This window comes from Aquila chrysaetos, chromosome 13 (genome assembly GCF_900496995.4).
Source record: "Aquila chrysaetos chrysaetos chromosome 13, bAquChr1.4, whole genome shotgun sequence".
NCBI classification, from domain to species: Eukaryota; Metazoa; Chordata; class Aves; order Accipitriformes; family Accipitridae; genus Aquila; species Aquila chrysaetos.
In genome coordinates this window covers 3,535,893-3,549,866 of record NC_044016.1, presented here as the reverse complement: position 1 = coordinate 3,549,866, position 13,974 = coordinate 3,535,893, and the positions used below count along the sequence as shown (strand labels likewise).

Below are 13,974 nucleotides of genomic sequence, written 5' to 3'. Positions count from 1 at the left end.
ATTACTCTAATTGCAGCTTCCTTGCAGGATCTCCTTTTTTTTTTTCTCTGTTTTGCATAGTAAAAGGTCTCTTAAGTTTTAAAGATGAGTTGGCCTTGCAAAAAAGAGAGAATGCATGAATTTTGTAGTTCATTACTTTGTCGAGAAAACGCGCCACTAATTTATACCCCTTGATCTGTTGGGTTAGATGAAGGGCTTGTTATTTCAGCCCTTTTGATTATTTCATCTCACTAGCCAACCACTTTTTTTTTTTTTTTTTTAATGTAACATCCATATCTATTCTTGCAAATAGATTGTTCAAAGAGTAGGCATGATAGTGGTCATTCTCTCTCACTTTCTTAGATTAAGGCACGCTTTTGGCAATGAGAAAATGAACGCTTGCTCTGAATTTGACAGTTGTAAAGGATGTTTATTTCCTAGGGCTTTGTTTATAAGACTACAGTGTTTAAAAGATTATTTTATACTGCTTTTGAGAAAAGTTGCAGTTTGTGTAAGTGCTACTGTTATTATCGTTCACCAAAACAATATTTAGGGCCCCTATATTGAGTTACAGAAGAGCAAATACCACGCAATGAAAGTATAGAAAGCCACAACCAAGATATTGTCTGCCTTTGTGTATGCTTTTTTGATTTTCCTACCTCCTTCACTCAAGGGTAATCCTCTGTAACACACAGATGTTGCAGCTGATTATCCCTTTATCTAGTAGTGAGTATCGCTATTTCAGCATTGAGATAGCAGGGGAATGGTTAGTGATCAGTTTGACACCGTTTTTTTTTTTCCGGAAAGTTTTCCACCATCACCTCTTCAATAAGATCAACAAGAGAGAAGAACATTCAGATGACCATGCAAGCCAAGCATAATTTGGAAGCATGCTGTTAGGCCGGCTAGCAGTGGAAGCATGGTCATTGGGTTCTGTTACAGCAGCTGCTGAAATACAGATACTGATGTTGGAAAAGGACTTTCCAACTGCGGGAATTCAACGCCATGGAAACTCCTACACTGATGCCATACTTGATCGTAAGGGTGAAATTTAGACCTCAATATAGTCTAGGTGCACCTTTTTCCTTCTTTGGAGCGTTTTAAGAAGAGCAGTTGACATCATATTGAAGATTAAGGCTTCCGGGACTTGTGAGCTTCTAGGATCGAGAGCCAACCTGAATCAGTTGAGTTCAGACTAACAAAACCCCGAGTATTTCTATGCAACATAGGCTGAAGCCCAAAGCTTTTGTCCATAAAAGTAGCATACTAGTGTAAGGTGTTTTACAGAAACGTATACACTCTTATACGATGAACACTGTAAAGATGTACTCTAGCTGGCAAGTCAGGCACTGCTAATAAAAATAGCAGCCTGCTAACCCTTCAAAACAGAGGTTAACGAGCTTTCTGTGGAATGCAGAAAATCTTCAAGGAGACACAAGCAGGAACTCCTGAAGCACCCCCTGCCTCATTCCCTATTTTAGCTGATAACCACCACTACGTGCATTCAGCCTGGAGGACACTAAAGAGATGAATCTACACCTAGAACCAAGGCCACCTCTTGGCAGCCTGACGCGGAGGGGAAAGAAAAAAAAAAAATTTTCTTTCAAAGCCTTGAACAAAGAGCCAGTGTCCCTCTTTTCTAGCGCCGCTGGAGAGTTTCTTCCAGACAACGTTCGCGCCTCTGACAGACAAACAAAATGGCAAAGCCCTAGCTGCTGCTGGCGGCCCACAGCCCTGAAGCTACAAGGCTGTCCCCATCAGAGCAGGGCATCGGTACGTCCAAGGGCAAGCCCTCCTCGATGGGCACTTTGTGGAGACTCACACCTCTGTGTCCAGCCCACGCAGTGCTCCTCTAAAGCCCTGGATGGACGCCCTCCAACTCCTAGGGTAAAGTGCTCAAAAAACAATCCGATTTCTGGGGTGTAGGCCCATGTAGTACGCTCAGCCGCACCGATACAACATGACAATAATATGTACGGAAATGAAGGAAGCCAAAGTAATATTGTTTGCTACTTGAATACTGTATATATATATATATATATAAAAAAAAAAAAAAATCCTGTAGATGCATCATTCATGTATTTGTGAAGGGCTCTAGCTAAGGAGACATATACAGATAGCAGTTAAACTCATAAAGGGGTGAAAACCTGCCAATTAGTGCTCCATAGGCAGCCCTCCTGACCATAACAGAGCCAACAGTTAGCCATAATTGAAATGCTGACAAAAATCTCCACCTCAGCTCTCTTTAAATTACTGACTGTAACACTACTGTGAAATGCTACTCTTCTAATACAGTGACAGAAACTGATACAAGAAAAGTACAGAAATGAAGAAAGTGGAAAAGGTGATGGTGCAGAGGCACCATGTCAGTAAAAATATATTTGAGGGGAAAAAACCTGAAACTGTATACGCATCACTTGAACGTTAAAAAATAGTAGAGCTATGACTTTGTACTGCCTTATATAGGAGACTCAAAGCAGCAGGCGTGCATTTCATGCCGCTGAGCATAAACCCTTCCTGTGATGAGAAATAGTTATTAGAAAGGAATATGAATGTGCAAGAAGTAATTTTTTTTTTTTTTTTCTTTGAACAAGGAAATATATTGCCATAGGAGTACAGGCTGGTGAATAAGGTCCTGAAGGGGCTATAGTCCCAGCTAAACCACTGATTTGTTACCCTGTACTCTCGGGAAATTGCTTGTCCTTTACAAGCTATAGCTTTGCTGTTTCTGTAATGGATAAAATTATGTTTACATACTTAGCAGGAATGTTGTGAAATCTGTTAATATTTATAGAAAACTTTGTGAGCCCTAAGAAAAATCTTATCATTTCCATATGGCCTATTAAAACAATTAAAATCTCCCCTAATAATTTAAAATACATTTAAACAGTTGGTTTCCTATTTCATTTGTGCTTTCAACACCCGTTTTATTTTTCCCTGGAGTGGTTTCCTGTCTACCGCAATAGCACAAAGTCCTGAATCTGCAAATACGTACAGATGGGTAGTTTCACACCTGCGATTCGTCCCACTGGAAGGCAGCGGAGCTGCTTGGGCAAGCAATTAGGATGTGTACGAATGCCTGCAGAATCAAACCCTAGATTTTCTTGTAGGGTTTTCCCTCACAGGGGCCACTAACGCCGATTTCAAAGGACTGAAAAATGAGGTCTGGGCTTCATCTGCCATGGCAACAATATACTGCAGATAGGAAATTACAGCTCCTGGGATTCGGATACAGTGAGTATTTCCCCAAACTAGTAATTCCACCTAGAGAGAGTTGTTGTTCTGCCGGGGCATTTCTTGTTTTGCTGTCATATTCTGACACAGTCTGTACTTCTTTTATGACTCTCCACTTGCCAAAAAAAGAAAAGCAAAAATTTCCATAGCAGCAGCTCTGTTGGCCAAAGAAAACTTTGGGGACAAGGCAGGGTTTTTAGCATCAACCTGCTGTCTTCTCATAGCAGGGGGGGTTATAGCTCCTCTTCTTACACCTTGCTTGTTCAGAAATTTCTGTCTGTCTATAAATATTCCTGTTGGGAGACCGGACTCTGAGGAAAGCCTCTTCAGAATTGATCACTTCCCAGTAGTTAACAAGAAGGAAAAAATGGATTTGGCTGATCTGTGCTCCTTTTCTGCAGCTGTGGACAGACCGGAGACGCCAGAGAAAGCAACACAGTCAGTCCTTCCACTGCCGGAGACAGGTTTGCTTTCTTCCCTCCGCGCATATCCGTGGCTCTCACAGACACGAGTGCTTCCCATTGAATAGGATGCCCTTCGATAAAGGCTCCTTCCTCGAAAATGCTTATTGGGCTACTGAAGGCAATAGCCTAATATACGTATATCGTGTGATGGTACAAGTGAAAAAAGAAATCCAAGCTTAGCCTGAAGTTAGCACTGAAACCTAAACCTCTCAAAGCCAAAGGTGGGCAAGAGTGTTACACCAGGGATCATTTCTAAGCACGAGGCATAGCGCAGAATATGAAACCATTAAAGGGCTTTCAGAAGGTGTGTAAAAGAAAACCATTATAATCCTTAGCCTGCCCATGTGACAACCCTTTTTAGTGAAGATGACCAACTCCAAATAAATACATATCACTTCTTTCCATCCCGTGCTCCTGGTGTTGGGAAAAAGGGACAGGCAGACAGTCCCTCCTTCCATTGCTGCTCTCTCCCACCTGAGCCTTGGCCGGTTCATCAGTTACAGCTCCATACACGTGCTCCTGTTTTCTCATCTTCTCTGCCCGGAGTCAAACCGATAGAGGACGAGGTTAAACACACAGATACCCTGTGCACATGCACGCTATTCCCTTTACTTCTTTGGGTGAGATCTGTTTTTGGGGTAGGGGTGAGGGGAAGTTGCTTTGGGAGTGTCCCACTGCATCCCACAGTTTTATGTTCAGAATACAAATACAGGACACCAGAAACTCTCCTGAGAAAACAAGCACCACTTTCTTTCCCGGTCTTCACACAGTCAATGCAGCTCTTAATTGCACACTACTCTTTCAACTTAAACAAAAATCTACTGACCAACGTTTGAAAGCATATTCCCTCCTTGCTCCACTCTCAACAAAAGATGAATCAAACATTGAAAACTTGGAAGTTTTCCCCACTGCATGTTTATGCATGTAGTGTTTTTTGAAAACCACTGAAGATTCACAGATTTCTTACAAACAAATATTTACAAATTAATTCCAATTAACTGACTATATTTGGACAAGGATTCATATCAGAAAGTACATCCTCATGTGCCCTATGGGGAAACTCTATGTCAGTGGGACTGTTACCAGTGCAGTGCTCCACAGGCGTTCACAAACCAGGATTTCCAGGCAAATATGTCAAAATGCTGACTAGTAACGGCATTCTTGAGTAGATAAGAGAGCAGACAGAGGTGAAAGCTTCAGCCCACAGCTCACCCAGAGGGTATGTGTTTAAAATTGAGGCTGCTTGGTCTATAGCAAGTTCTGAATATGTTACAGTCAAGGATATAGCATTATTTAGCTAGTCCAGGCAAAGACAGCGGCTCAGAAAGCTCAATGTACTTATAAAAAACAAAGACTGGTTCATCTGAGTTGGGTTGAAGGCTGTTTTCATTTCATTCAGAAACATAGCTCCCTCTGCATGTAATAGCAGTCTGTAAATTCTCCTCTAGCTAACCAGGAGCAAATGCATCTGAGTGGCTTGATAAGGTAATGGGAGATAAGAGGCATCCATACCTTCCAGGCTGAGCTCCTGAAACACCTAAGGATATTTGGAGGAAAACATTAAGCAAAAGCAAACAAATCACAAGCTTTTCTGACCCTAGACCCCCAAAATCAAGGAAGTAAATTTCTGCTTTTACCTGAGTAAAGGCAGAAATTGGGCTCCTTATTACAGTGTATGCAAGACAATTAGAAGAAATCATTTTCTATACTCTTATACGAAATCCAGGCCTGACTCTGACCTATAATTTGAAGTAAGCTTCATTTTAATGACTTAAATTTCACTGCTAATAAGAGCAGTCCAATCAAACTACAGGCAAAGACTGTGAAATAATTTACAGGTTTTGTCTGAAAAGGTCAGGGTCTTAAACAAAGAAAAGTGACTTTTCCTACCAAAGTGCTTGCCCCTCGCTGTGTAAAACTAATAGACTGCTATGAAAAATAATACCTGTCTTTTGTGCCCAGAGTATCTTGTTTACCACGCACACACACACAGAGTAATTACCAATCAGCTGCTGCCAAAATGAACAACACATGGCTGACAGAGGTCCCCATCGCCAGACAGTGAAAATGAACTTCGTTCTTTCCACTGAAGTTAATGAAGCTATGACAATTTAAATTAGCTGTGAACCTACCCCAATTATCTTTTAGCTTGCCTGCACAAGGACACTCAGGAAAGTTAAGCAGAACTAACTAAAATGCCATCAAGTTAGAAGAGTGAGGCATGTTGAACTTTGCATGAATTTCTTTCGCTCCTCAGTTGGGTGTCTAACGGGTTTGTTTATTTTTCTTTGGTAGATAATTCGGTTTGGCTTTGCAGGACCCCCTCCTGCATACAAACTGCTGGCAGTTAGAGCAGCTATCCCCTTCGGGATGTATATCCTCTTGGCAGCTCTCTTCTGTGCAAGTGTTCTCTCGGTTCTTGTGGCATTCCTCAACCACTCTTTTCTTTCACCCTCGTTAAGCTCTCCACATACCCAGTATTTTCAGTGACCCCCTTGGCATCTGCAAAGGAAACCCTCGAGCTGCACAACAGACTTTCTCCTGCTGCCTTATCAGGCGACACATTTGGTGTGCGATACTATTCCAGAGGAATTGAATTTCAAGCTTTTAAAGACACCTTCCACTGGAGATCTCTTCTCCGTTACACCTCAGAAATGCTGCTGGGAAGATCAAGCATTTGAGAAGCTGTTTTCAATTTTTTTTTTTTTTTTTTAATTTTTCTTTTTTTTAATTTCAAGAGGCATGGCCTGGGTTTTGAGGGAGATAATAAGCTTTATTCTTCAGGACTGCAATGCTGATATGACTTTGCTAAGGGCCAGATCCAGAAAACGATTAACTCAAATTCCCAAGCTGTCATTTATAAACCTGAGTGAGGAGCTGAAAGCATATTGCATGGACAAATGCAGATACAGAGATAACGGATGAGTCGTCCTGGCTTGGCGGCTCTTACAGTACAGCAGCTTGTACCCTGCTGGGTCAGAGCACGAGGGCACGGGCATACGTACACCTTTCTGCATCCCCCTCCGCATAAATACCTCGAGCTCCCTACGTAAGGGATGGGAGGGCAACTCAGCAAAGCTAAGACAGAAACACATAAGCACTTTAATGTCTTTCAAACTCATAAAAGCACCCTTCAAAACTTTTCCCTAGAGCTCTGACTACGCTCTGCTTTCCCAGCTAACGACAGTCACCCTTGAGTATCAATAGGGTTCGCTGTGCTAAAGCGCCTTGGCCTCCCTGGGTGGGATGAGAGATGAAGTTAATACATTTTAATATTAGAAAAGAGAAGACAATGAAGTCTAAAATACAGCATTTTAATTCTGTGCAGTGAAAACTGATGAGTTGTGAGAAGCTGTACTAAGGGGAGTAAATGAAGCTAGGAAATCATCCATACTGTTGAAGAGTTTAGTGTGGCATACCGTTCCGAGCAAAGGAAATTAACTGCTGCGTGACACCAGTGAATGCATGATTCCTCAAATCTGTTTTGTGATTCGCGTTCTTGTCGGAGAAGTAAAAGATAGACCTCTATCCTACTTTGTAACATCCCCTAGGCTTACCAACTTCTCCATTTTAAGCACATTTTAGTTTAAAACTACTTATTTCTGATCTTACTAGGGCTTTTCTCTCTTGCTGTGCCTCTATGCTAAACCTTGGTATTTACCAGCTCGCATCTCATGAATAACATTACTGTCAAACTCTCCTAGGTTATAATTATATGAAACAAGATTTGAATGGGGAGACACCCAAGATGAAGACACCATATTCGAGACAAGAAAATGTAACACCTACAAATGACTAGTTTAATCTTCCGAACACTTTAGAAAAACATTGATGATAATCTCATTCAATAGGCAAGTTTTGATTCTTTGGAGGAACTGAAGCAGAATATACCTAAAACGTCTAACAGGGAGGCTTTATTTCAGGTCGTGGAGCTGACCGGCCCCAGGGATCCATTCTGCCTGGTATCAGATGTGCGGGGATGTGACACGGGCCCTCTGTTTTTGTGTGTGTGCGAGACAGAGGCTGCCAGAAAAGCCACAAGTTGTACATGGGGACAATCTCTGTGGCTGACCCCAGCGAAGCGCATCAGCTGGCATAGACCTTGGTACCCTCTCAGTGCTGCATGCAAACAAAATCAAGTCTTGGCTTTCACTGTGTTTCCCTGAAAAAAGCTTAGTGATTGAAGAAGTCGTATACTTGCCGTTAAATTTTAAATTTTAAGTTAAAGCACTTTCATTTCAAAGATACGTTAGACGTATATGCACACATCTATACATCTTCAGACTCGATCAGACGTCTCTCATAGATGCGTCAAGCTGCAGTCAGGTGAAAGTCACGTCTATGTGTTTGCTGCCATAGTATCACGAGTAAGCCGGCCGAGAGTACTGCACTGCAAAACAACTCCTATTGTGTGCAGCATACCTCCTTGTGTTGAAAAGCTCTGGAAGCTTTGGAAACTGGATGTTTCTATAGAGATATATGCTTGGTAATTTATACTAGCTGAGGATCTGCCCCGCAGAGTTTATTATCCTTTAGTGTCACTTTCTTCCTGTTCTTTTTTCTCTCTTATGCTCTGCCTATTTCTTTTTATCCTCCCAATGAAAATGTCAAATACAGAATCCAGCATAAGTGTTGGACCACTCCACCGATATACAGCCAGTGATCGTACAGTAACCTCTATAGCTTTCTGCTTCAAAGTATGAACTGATCATAAATGCAGGAAGAGAAGAATGTAGCACTAACTGCAGACTTTTTTCTACCCTAACAGAAGCAAAGCTGGTTTAAATTAAAAAAAAAAAAAAAAAAAAAAAAAAAAAAAGAAAAACTTTCAATAGCACGTAACATTCTCAATATGCTCTGCTGTTTCATGGGTCTTCATTTTGTTAGCTTACTTTATCCCCTCCACACCCTGTCTTTCTTAGGTTAAGGTCAGTCCACCAGTATAAACACCTGAGCAAGAACTGTAATTGTTTGCAGGTTTCAAGGTAATTTCAACTTTAAGTGTGAAAGCATTAAAAAAAACAGATCCTAATAACAGCTGTCTATAACAGTGTTGCAGCTACTGTTCACATCATCCGCAGCTTCTGTCACAGGGAAGCACATCTGACTCACTCAGTACGTAACACAGAACTTGCTGTTTCAAGGCAGCCACCGTTTTAGTGGTCAGACATCTACTCAGCCTTGACTTGATAGTCTAAAGTAAATATCCTTGAGCAACTTGTACAAAAACACCTATGCAGAGAGCAAGTGAAAAATCCCACTGTTTATAGTTTGCAGATGCTTGGAAGAAAACACTCTCTATAACATACCTCTAAACTGCACTGACAATGGCTGAACTGGCTAGTGAAGCCAGAGAATGTTTTTTAAAATACAAAACAACACATGAAGAAGCCTTAGGCCTTATTTATTTTACCTGTAGTTTCCTCTTAGGTAGCACTTTGACAGATGGGTGCCAAATGATGGACCATCTCTGTTGTCAATTATTTCAGTCGTTTCAGTCGCTTCTTTCTAAAACTGGCACCACTCTCCCACTGAAGCCTCCGGTGTGCTAACATGTTAAACAATTCCTTTTAATCAGCTGAGTCACATATCTAAGTTTGCAAGCATTCTTTGAGGAACTTCCATTCTCAAGAGATGTTTCTTATATCGTCTCCATGGTATAGAAACAGGCAGGGTGAAGGAACCAACCGGTCAACACCTACACGCTGCTGTTGGCTGCTGCACTTGCATGCTAGCTAAGAAGGGCTAAACATCAAGGGAGTAAAGTTTAGGAGCAGGAGAAAATTAGGAAAGTAACCGAGTTGGAGGCAGTTTCTCTTTATAACAAATACAACATGACCAAATTTGATTTCCTGATACCTTTTTATCACAGTATTAGTTTCAGGATGCAGGTAAAACATTGATATTAACATTTCTCTCACAGAACTCTGCAAGATTGCAAGCAGAATTGGACCAAGCAGCCTTTTTTACCCCCCTTCTTAAGCTGCCTCGTACTGTTGCTTTACTTTGTCGAATCAGAGGTATAGTCTACTGCCCAAATGGTTGCACCAAGCTGCTGGGCTAGGGCTCTCTATTTCCCTGGGATACCCAAGAGTGATTTCAAGCACTGCTGACATGAGAAACCCAAAAGCAAGGAAGGGTGTTGTTAGAGAATAAGTAAGCTTTTCCTAGCATTTCAAGTTGTATTCCCAGTTGATATTCGTATGTTTCTGCTTAAAGTAGTTTGCTAAATCTTAAGAAGGATCTGTTCTATTCCGAGAACAAGTTATTTTTGTTTGCATTACTTTCTCAAAGCAAGACCTGTAACGGCTAAGTGAAATCTTAGTGAATACTAACGATGGATTACAAGGCTTGACACTGAATTTTAAAACTGCTTTAAATCTTCAAGGAGTAAACTGCCTCGGGTGCCTACTGAGTTCCTCCCCCTCTCTCACTCTGCGAGGCAATTAATAGTTAATAGTTTGACACAGATGAACCTACGTTTCCCATCTGAACTTTTGGCCTCTGGTTTCTCACGGATTACCTCCAGAGTTGTAATTCAGAGCCGTCTACATTTCTCACAGGCGTTTTGGTATCTATTAAAAAAATGCCAAAAATTCTTCTATCCAACTCCTCTTCCAGGCAAAGATTACAAAGCAAAACAGTTAATAACCACAGTCTCCCCTGCAAACACTCAGAGCATGCCAGCTGCAGAGTGTTTGCAAATCTTCAAGAAGCAACGTACAAACCAAGCTGTAACTACCCTCTCATGAGATTTTGGCCTGTAAGAGAAAAAGCATATGTGGCAGCAAGAAAAGTAATGAAAACCCTTGGTTTCTGATCCCTGCTCTGTTTCTGCATGGTAAGTACAAACCAAAATCCCTCACCGTAAGAGGCTGCCAGCCTTCCCCTTTGCAACACCCTTGCTAAAGCAGATGCTAATCCACACAGGAGCAAAATCCCAGCTCTCGCACCATGCCCGCAGAGCTCACGTTCACTGTGGAATGTAAGCTCTCCCTGTTGGGAAACCAACCACAAAGAAACCCACCACGGCAGCATGTGACAGTGGCCAACCCACAAAAAAAAAAAAAAAAAAAAAAAAAAAAAAAAAAAATCAGACACGGCGAAGAGCAGAGATAATTGTTGTTGAGGGCAATATTTTTACCTTTATCCTGAGCTTTCTTACCAAGTAACAGAGCTGGCTGCCACATGCTAATGTCTTGACTTAAGAAACAGCTGTAGTGGAACAGAAACACACAGCAACAGGAGAAGTGCTTGAGGCTTATCAGGCTCCTGTTCTCTCTCCAAAGCTTTCATGGGCATGTTATTCAACACAGGACAAGGTGTACCGGTTTTAAACTGAGAGAGGGTAGATTTAGATTAGATATTAAGAAGAAATTCTTTACCGTGAGGGTGGAAGAGGTTGCCCAGAGAGGCTGTGGATGCCCCATCCCTGGAAGCGTTCAAGGCCAGGCTGGATGGGGCTTTGAGCAACCTGGTCTAGCGGAAGGTGTCCCTGCCCATGGCGGGGGGTTGCAATGAGATTATCTTTAAGGTCCCTTCCAACCCAAACCGTTCTATAATTCTATGATCTAAAAAGCACTAGGGAAGGGCTCTAGGATCACTTAGGAAAGCTATCAAGACCACGTAAGAGAAGGTGAAGAGCTCTAAGTGTACCGAAGAAACCCCCCTCCTTTATGTCAAATAAAAATAGACCACATCCAGCACTCCCAGAATGAGCTCTTAAGTGAAAAAAGTACCTTGCAGGAGCTGTGCTTAGCAAGAAGTCTCTTCTTGCATCCTATACAGGGTCCTTAGACACCATAGCCATCTACACTCAAGTTGCTACACTGATTTTAGAACCCTTTTGACTCATTGAGGCTTTTTGAAGAAACATAAAGCAAGCTTTTTCTGTTACCAAGAGTGCATTTGCAACAGCACCTCAAGCAGTAAATTCTATTTTAGTCACCTGAATCACCCCACTGAGCACTCAGTGGAGAGATGCATAGGAAGGCACCTTTCTAGAGTCCCCCTTTGACCTTGAAGGAAAAATCTAAGGTTTATCTTAATGCACTTCAGCTAATGTATCTGGCTTTAGTAACGGTAACATTTGGTATATTCAAAGCAACTCTAAATGGTTTTCATGGACAAATTTTTAAGCCATGCTGAAATTAGTCCCAGGGCTATACAATTGAACGGGACCAGAATTACCTCCTGAGGAATCAAAAGTAGGTATAAGCGAGAAGAGAGTCAAGAGATTCTAACTCCAATATTTGCACAGCGCTGCCAGAAGAAAGGATTTGTTTGCTGTTTTCAGTCGCACTAATGTTGTAGTCTGCCTGTTTCAGAGAATACACTCTCGTGCTGAGGAACCCGCAAATTAGCATCCTCAACAAACCCTTGAGAAGTTAACAAGGATCTTCTGTGAACAAATCCCATTTTACTAACAGGTGTTTTTTGGTGATATAAAACTCTACTTCTTTGAGGAAATAATTATAAAATGCTTTTGCTTAATCCCTAGAAGGCAGACCTTAACTGTGTAATCTAAAGAAACAATCAAAGCAAAATTAAACAAAATTAGCAGTATATGCCTGGAGCACAGTTCACTCAGGATTTAGATGACCTAAATCACAGATGGATTATTTTTCCCTCTAGTTGTGAGAATGATTTAAACTTTTACTGACCTTCTGTGGTTAATTCAGACGTTTTTCTCAAGTTTTCACCGCAGTCTAGTTATTCAGTGAGCATAACAACTCTTCCTTCTGAACGAAACAAAACTTCTGCCCTAGGAAAACTGTGGAATAGTAACCACGGATATATTGTGGTGTGTAAAATCAAGACAGGGGCATATTTTTCCAACTAGTGACATATCATTCTTCACTGTATCCTCCCTCCAAACTTGCCACTCCACTTATTAATCAAAGGGTTTATCCAGGACTACTCCTTTTGTTTTTGCTTTAGGTCGTAATGATGTCAGACGGCTGTGGGTGTAGGCAAGGGGTGATATAATTTGCTTTAAAAAAATTAAAATGAAAACAATCGCCTGCACATTTACATACTTGCCATTGCGTAAGCTTTTTTGCTTGCCTGTCTTTACTGACAGAAAACAGCTGTCATACAGTATTGCTCGTGTTACTTTATGGAAAACAAAGAGAAGCTTTAAAATAGATAAAACCCTTCCTCGAGTAACGCAGTACGGTATCTTTACATTGTTCACTCTCTCCAACTGCAGTTGTGCTTCTCCTCTGATGGAGGAGGATCACTCTCGGAACGTTTATCAGAGTCCTTTCTGTAATGCCTTTGTGATTTCAAAAATAAAACATTAAGTTGCTTCTTGGCAAACAAGCACAAACCTTTGGAAAGCTCCCTCAGTACAAACACAAACGCTCACCATCAAGTTGTTTGGGGCAGACAAGTTGCACTACATGTTTCGGCAATGCTAAAACAAGCTGTAAAGAAGGCTTAGACTTTATGCTTCAAATTACTATCATAGCACCAAGGAAGCTTGTTTAAAATTTAGTCTGCGCTTTGCATTATAACGTACCATATCTTTTCTTAACAGAGATCTTAAAATGAGCACGATCAGAGTAGCGGAGAGGAGCTTCAAGACGTAATTAAGCAAGTGTCGGAGGAAGGGCTGTGCTTTCCAAACAGCTGGCGTAAGTCTCCCGAGTGACTCCCTACAAACCCGACCCTTGGCTTGCCAAGCAGCAGTTTGTTTTGAGAGCCAGCAGCGAGGCTGCTGCTCGCAACCGTTCCCTCTCCCTACTCACAGTTCGGTGGCGTTGGCGGGGATGTCCCGGGGAACCTGGACCACCTTGCTCTCCTGACAGACGAAGACCCTGCCCATGCAGCGGCAGGCATGGTGCTGGCATCCTGAGCAGCCCACCAGGAAAACCAGCAAACAGGTGAGGACCGGAGACATCTCTGCCTTCACATCTGTGCCCGTCTCCTTCATCTCAAAGGAAGGAATGCAGGGACCTCCCAGCCCAACTCCCTGAAGGGAGGATCCGCCCCAAAAGCTGGGACGAACCACGTGGCTCTTGAGGGATGACTTCTCAGCAAGTTTCGGTTCATGGCCTCAGACCCTTTATGGCCTTAGAGTAGGGATGGAGATGAGCAACGCTGACTTACCGTGACAGAAGTGTTTTATGTTTAAAGTGGTGTTGAAATCATGGGCCCCAGCTGAACTAACCAGGGTGCTTTTAATGCACTGGGTATCTGCGCTGGGAAAAAGTCCTTCCTTCTCAGCTACGCTATTTTGCATGTCTTGTTTGGTAAGACCAAGGGACAACAAAACACTTTTACTTTCTACAGC

General features: G+C 42.0%; 1 protein-coding gene across 1 annotated transcript in view; it reads right to left on the bottom strand.

Annotated features, from left to right (window-relative positions):
- Nucleotides 1-13,614, bottom strand: part of LOC115350414 (follicle-stimulating hormone receptor) — an 82,556-nt gene extending 68,942 nt beyond the window's left edge. Inside the window, exon 1 of the mRNA XM_030036043.1 lies at nt 13,430-13,614. Coding sequence (XP_029891903.1) covers nt 13,430-13,614 — 185 coding nt within the window. The remainder of the gene's footprint in view (nt 1-13,429) is intronic.
- Between the last annotated feature and the right edge of the window lie 360 nt (nt 13,615-13,974).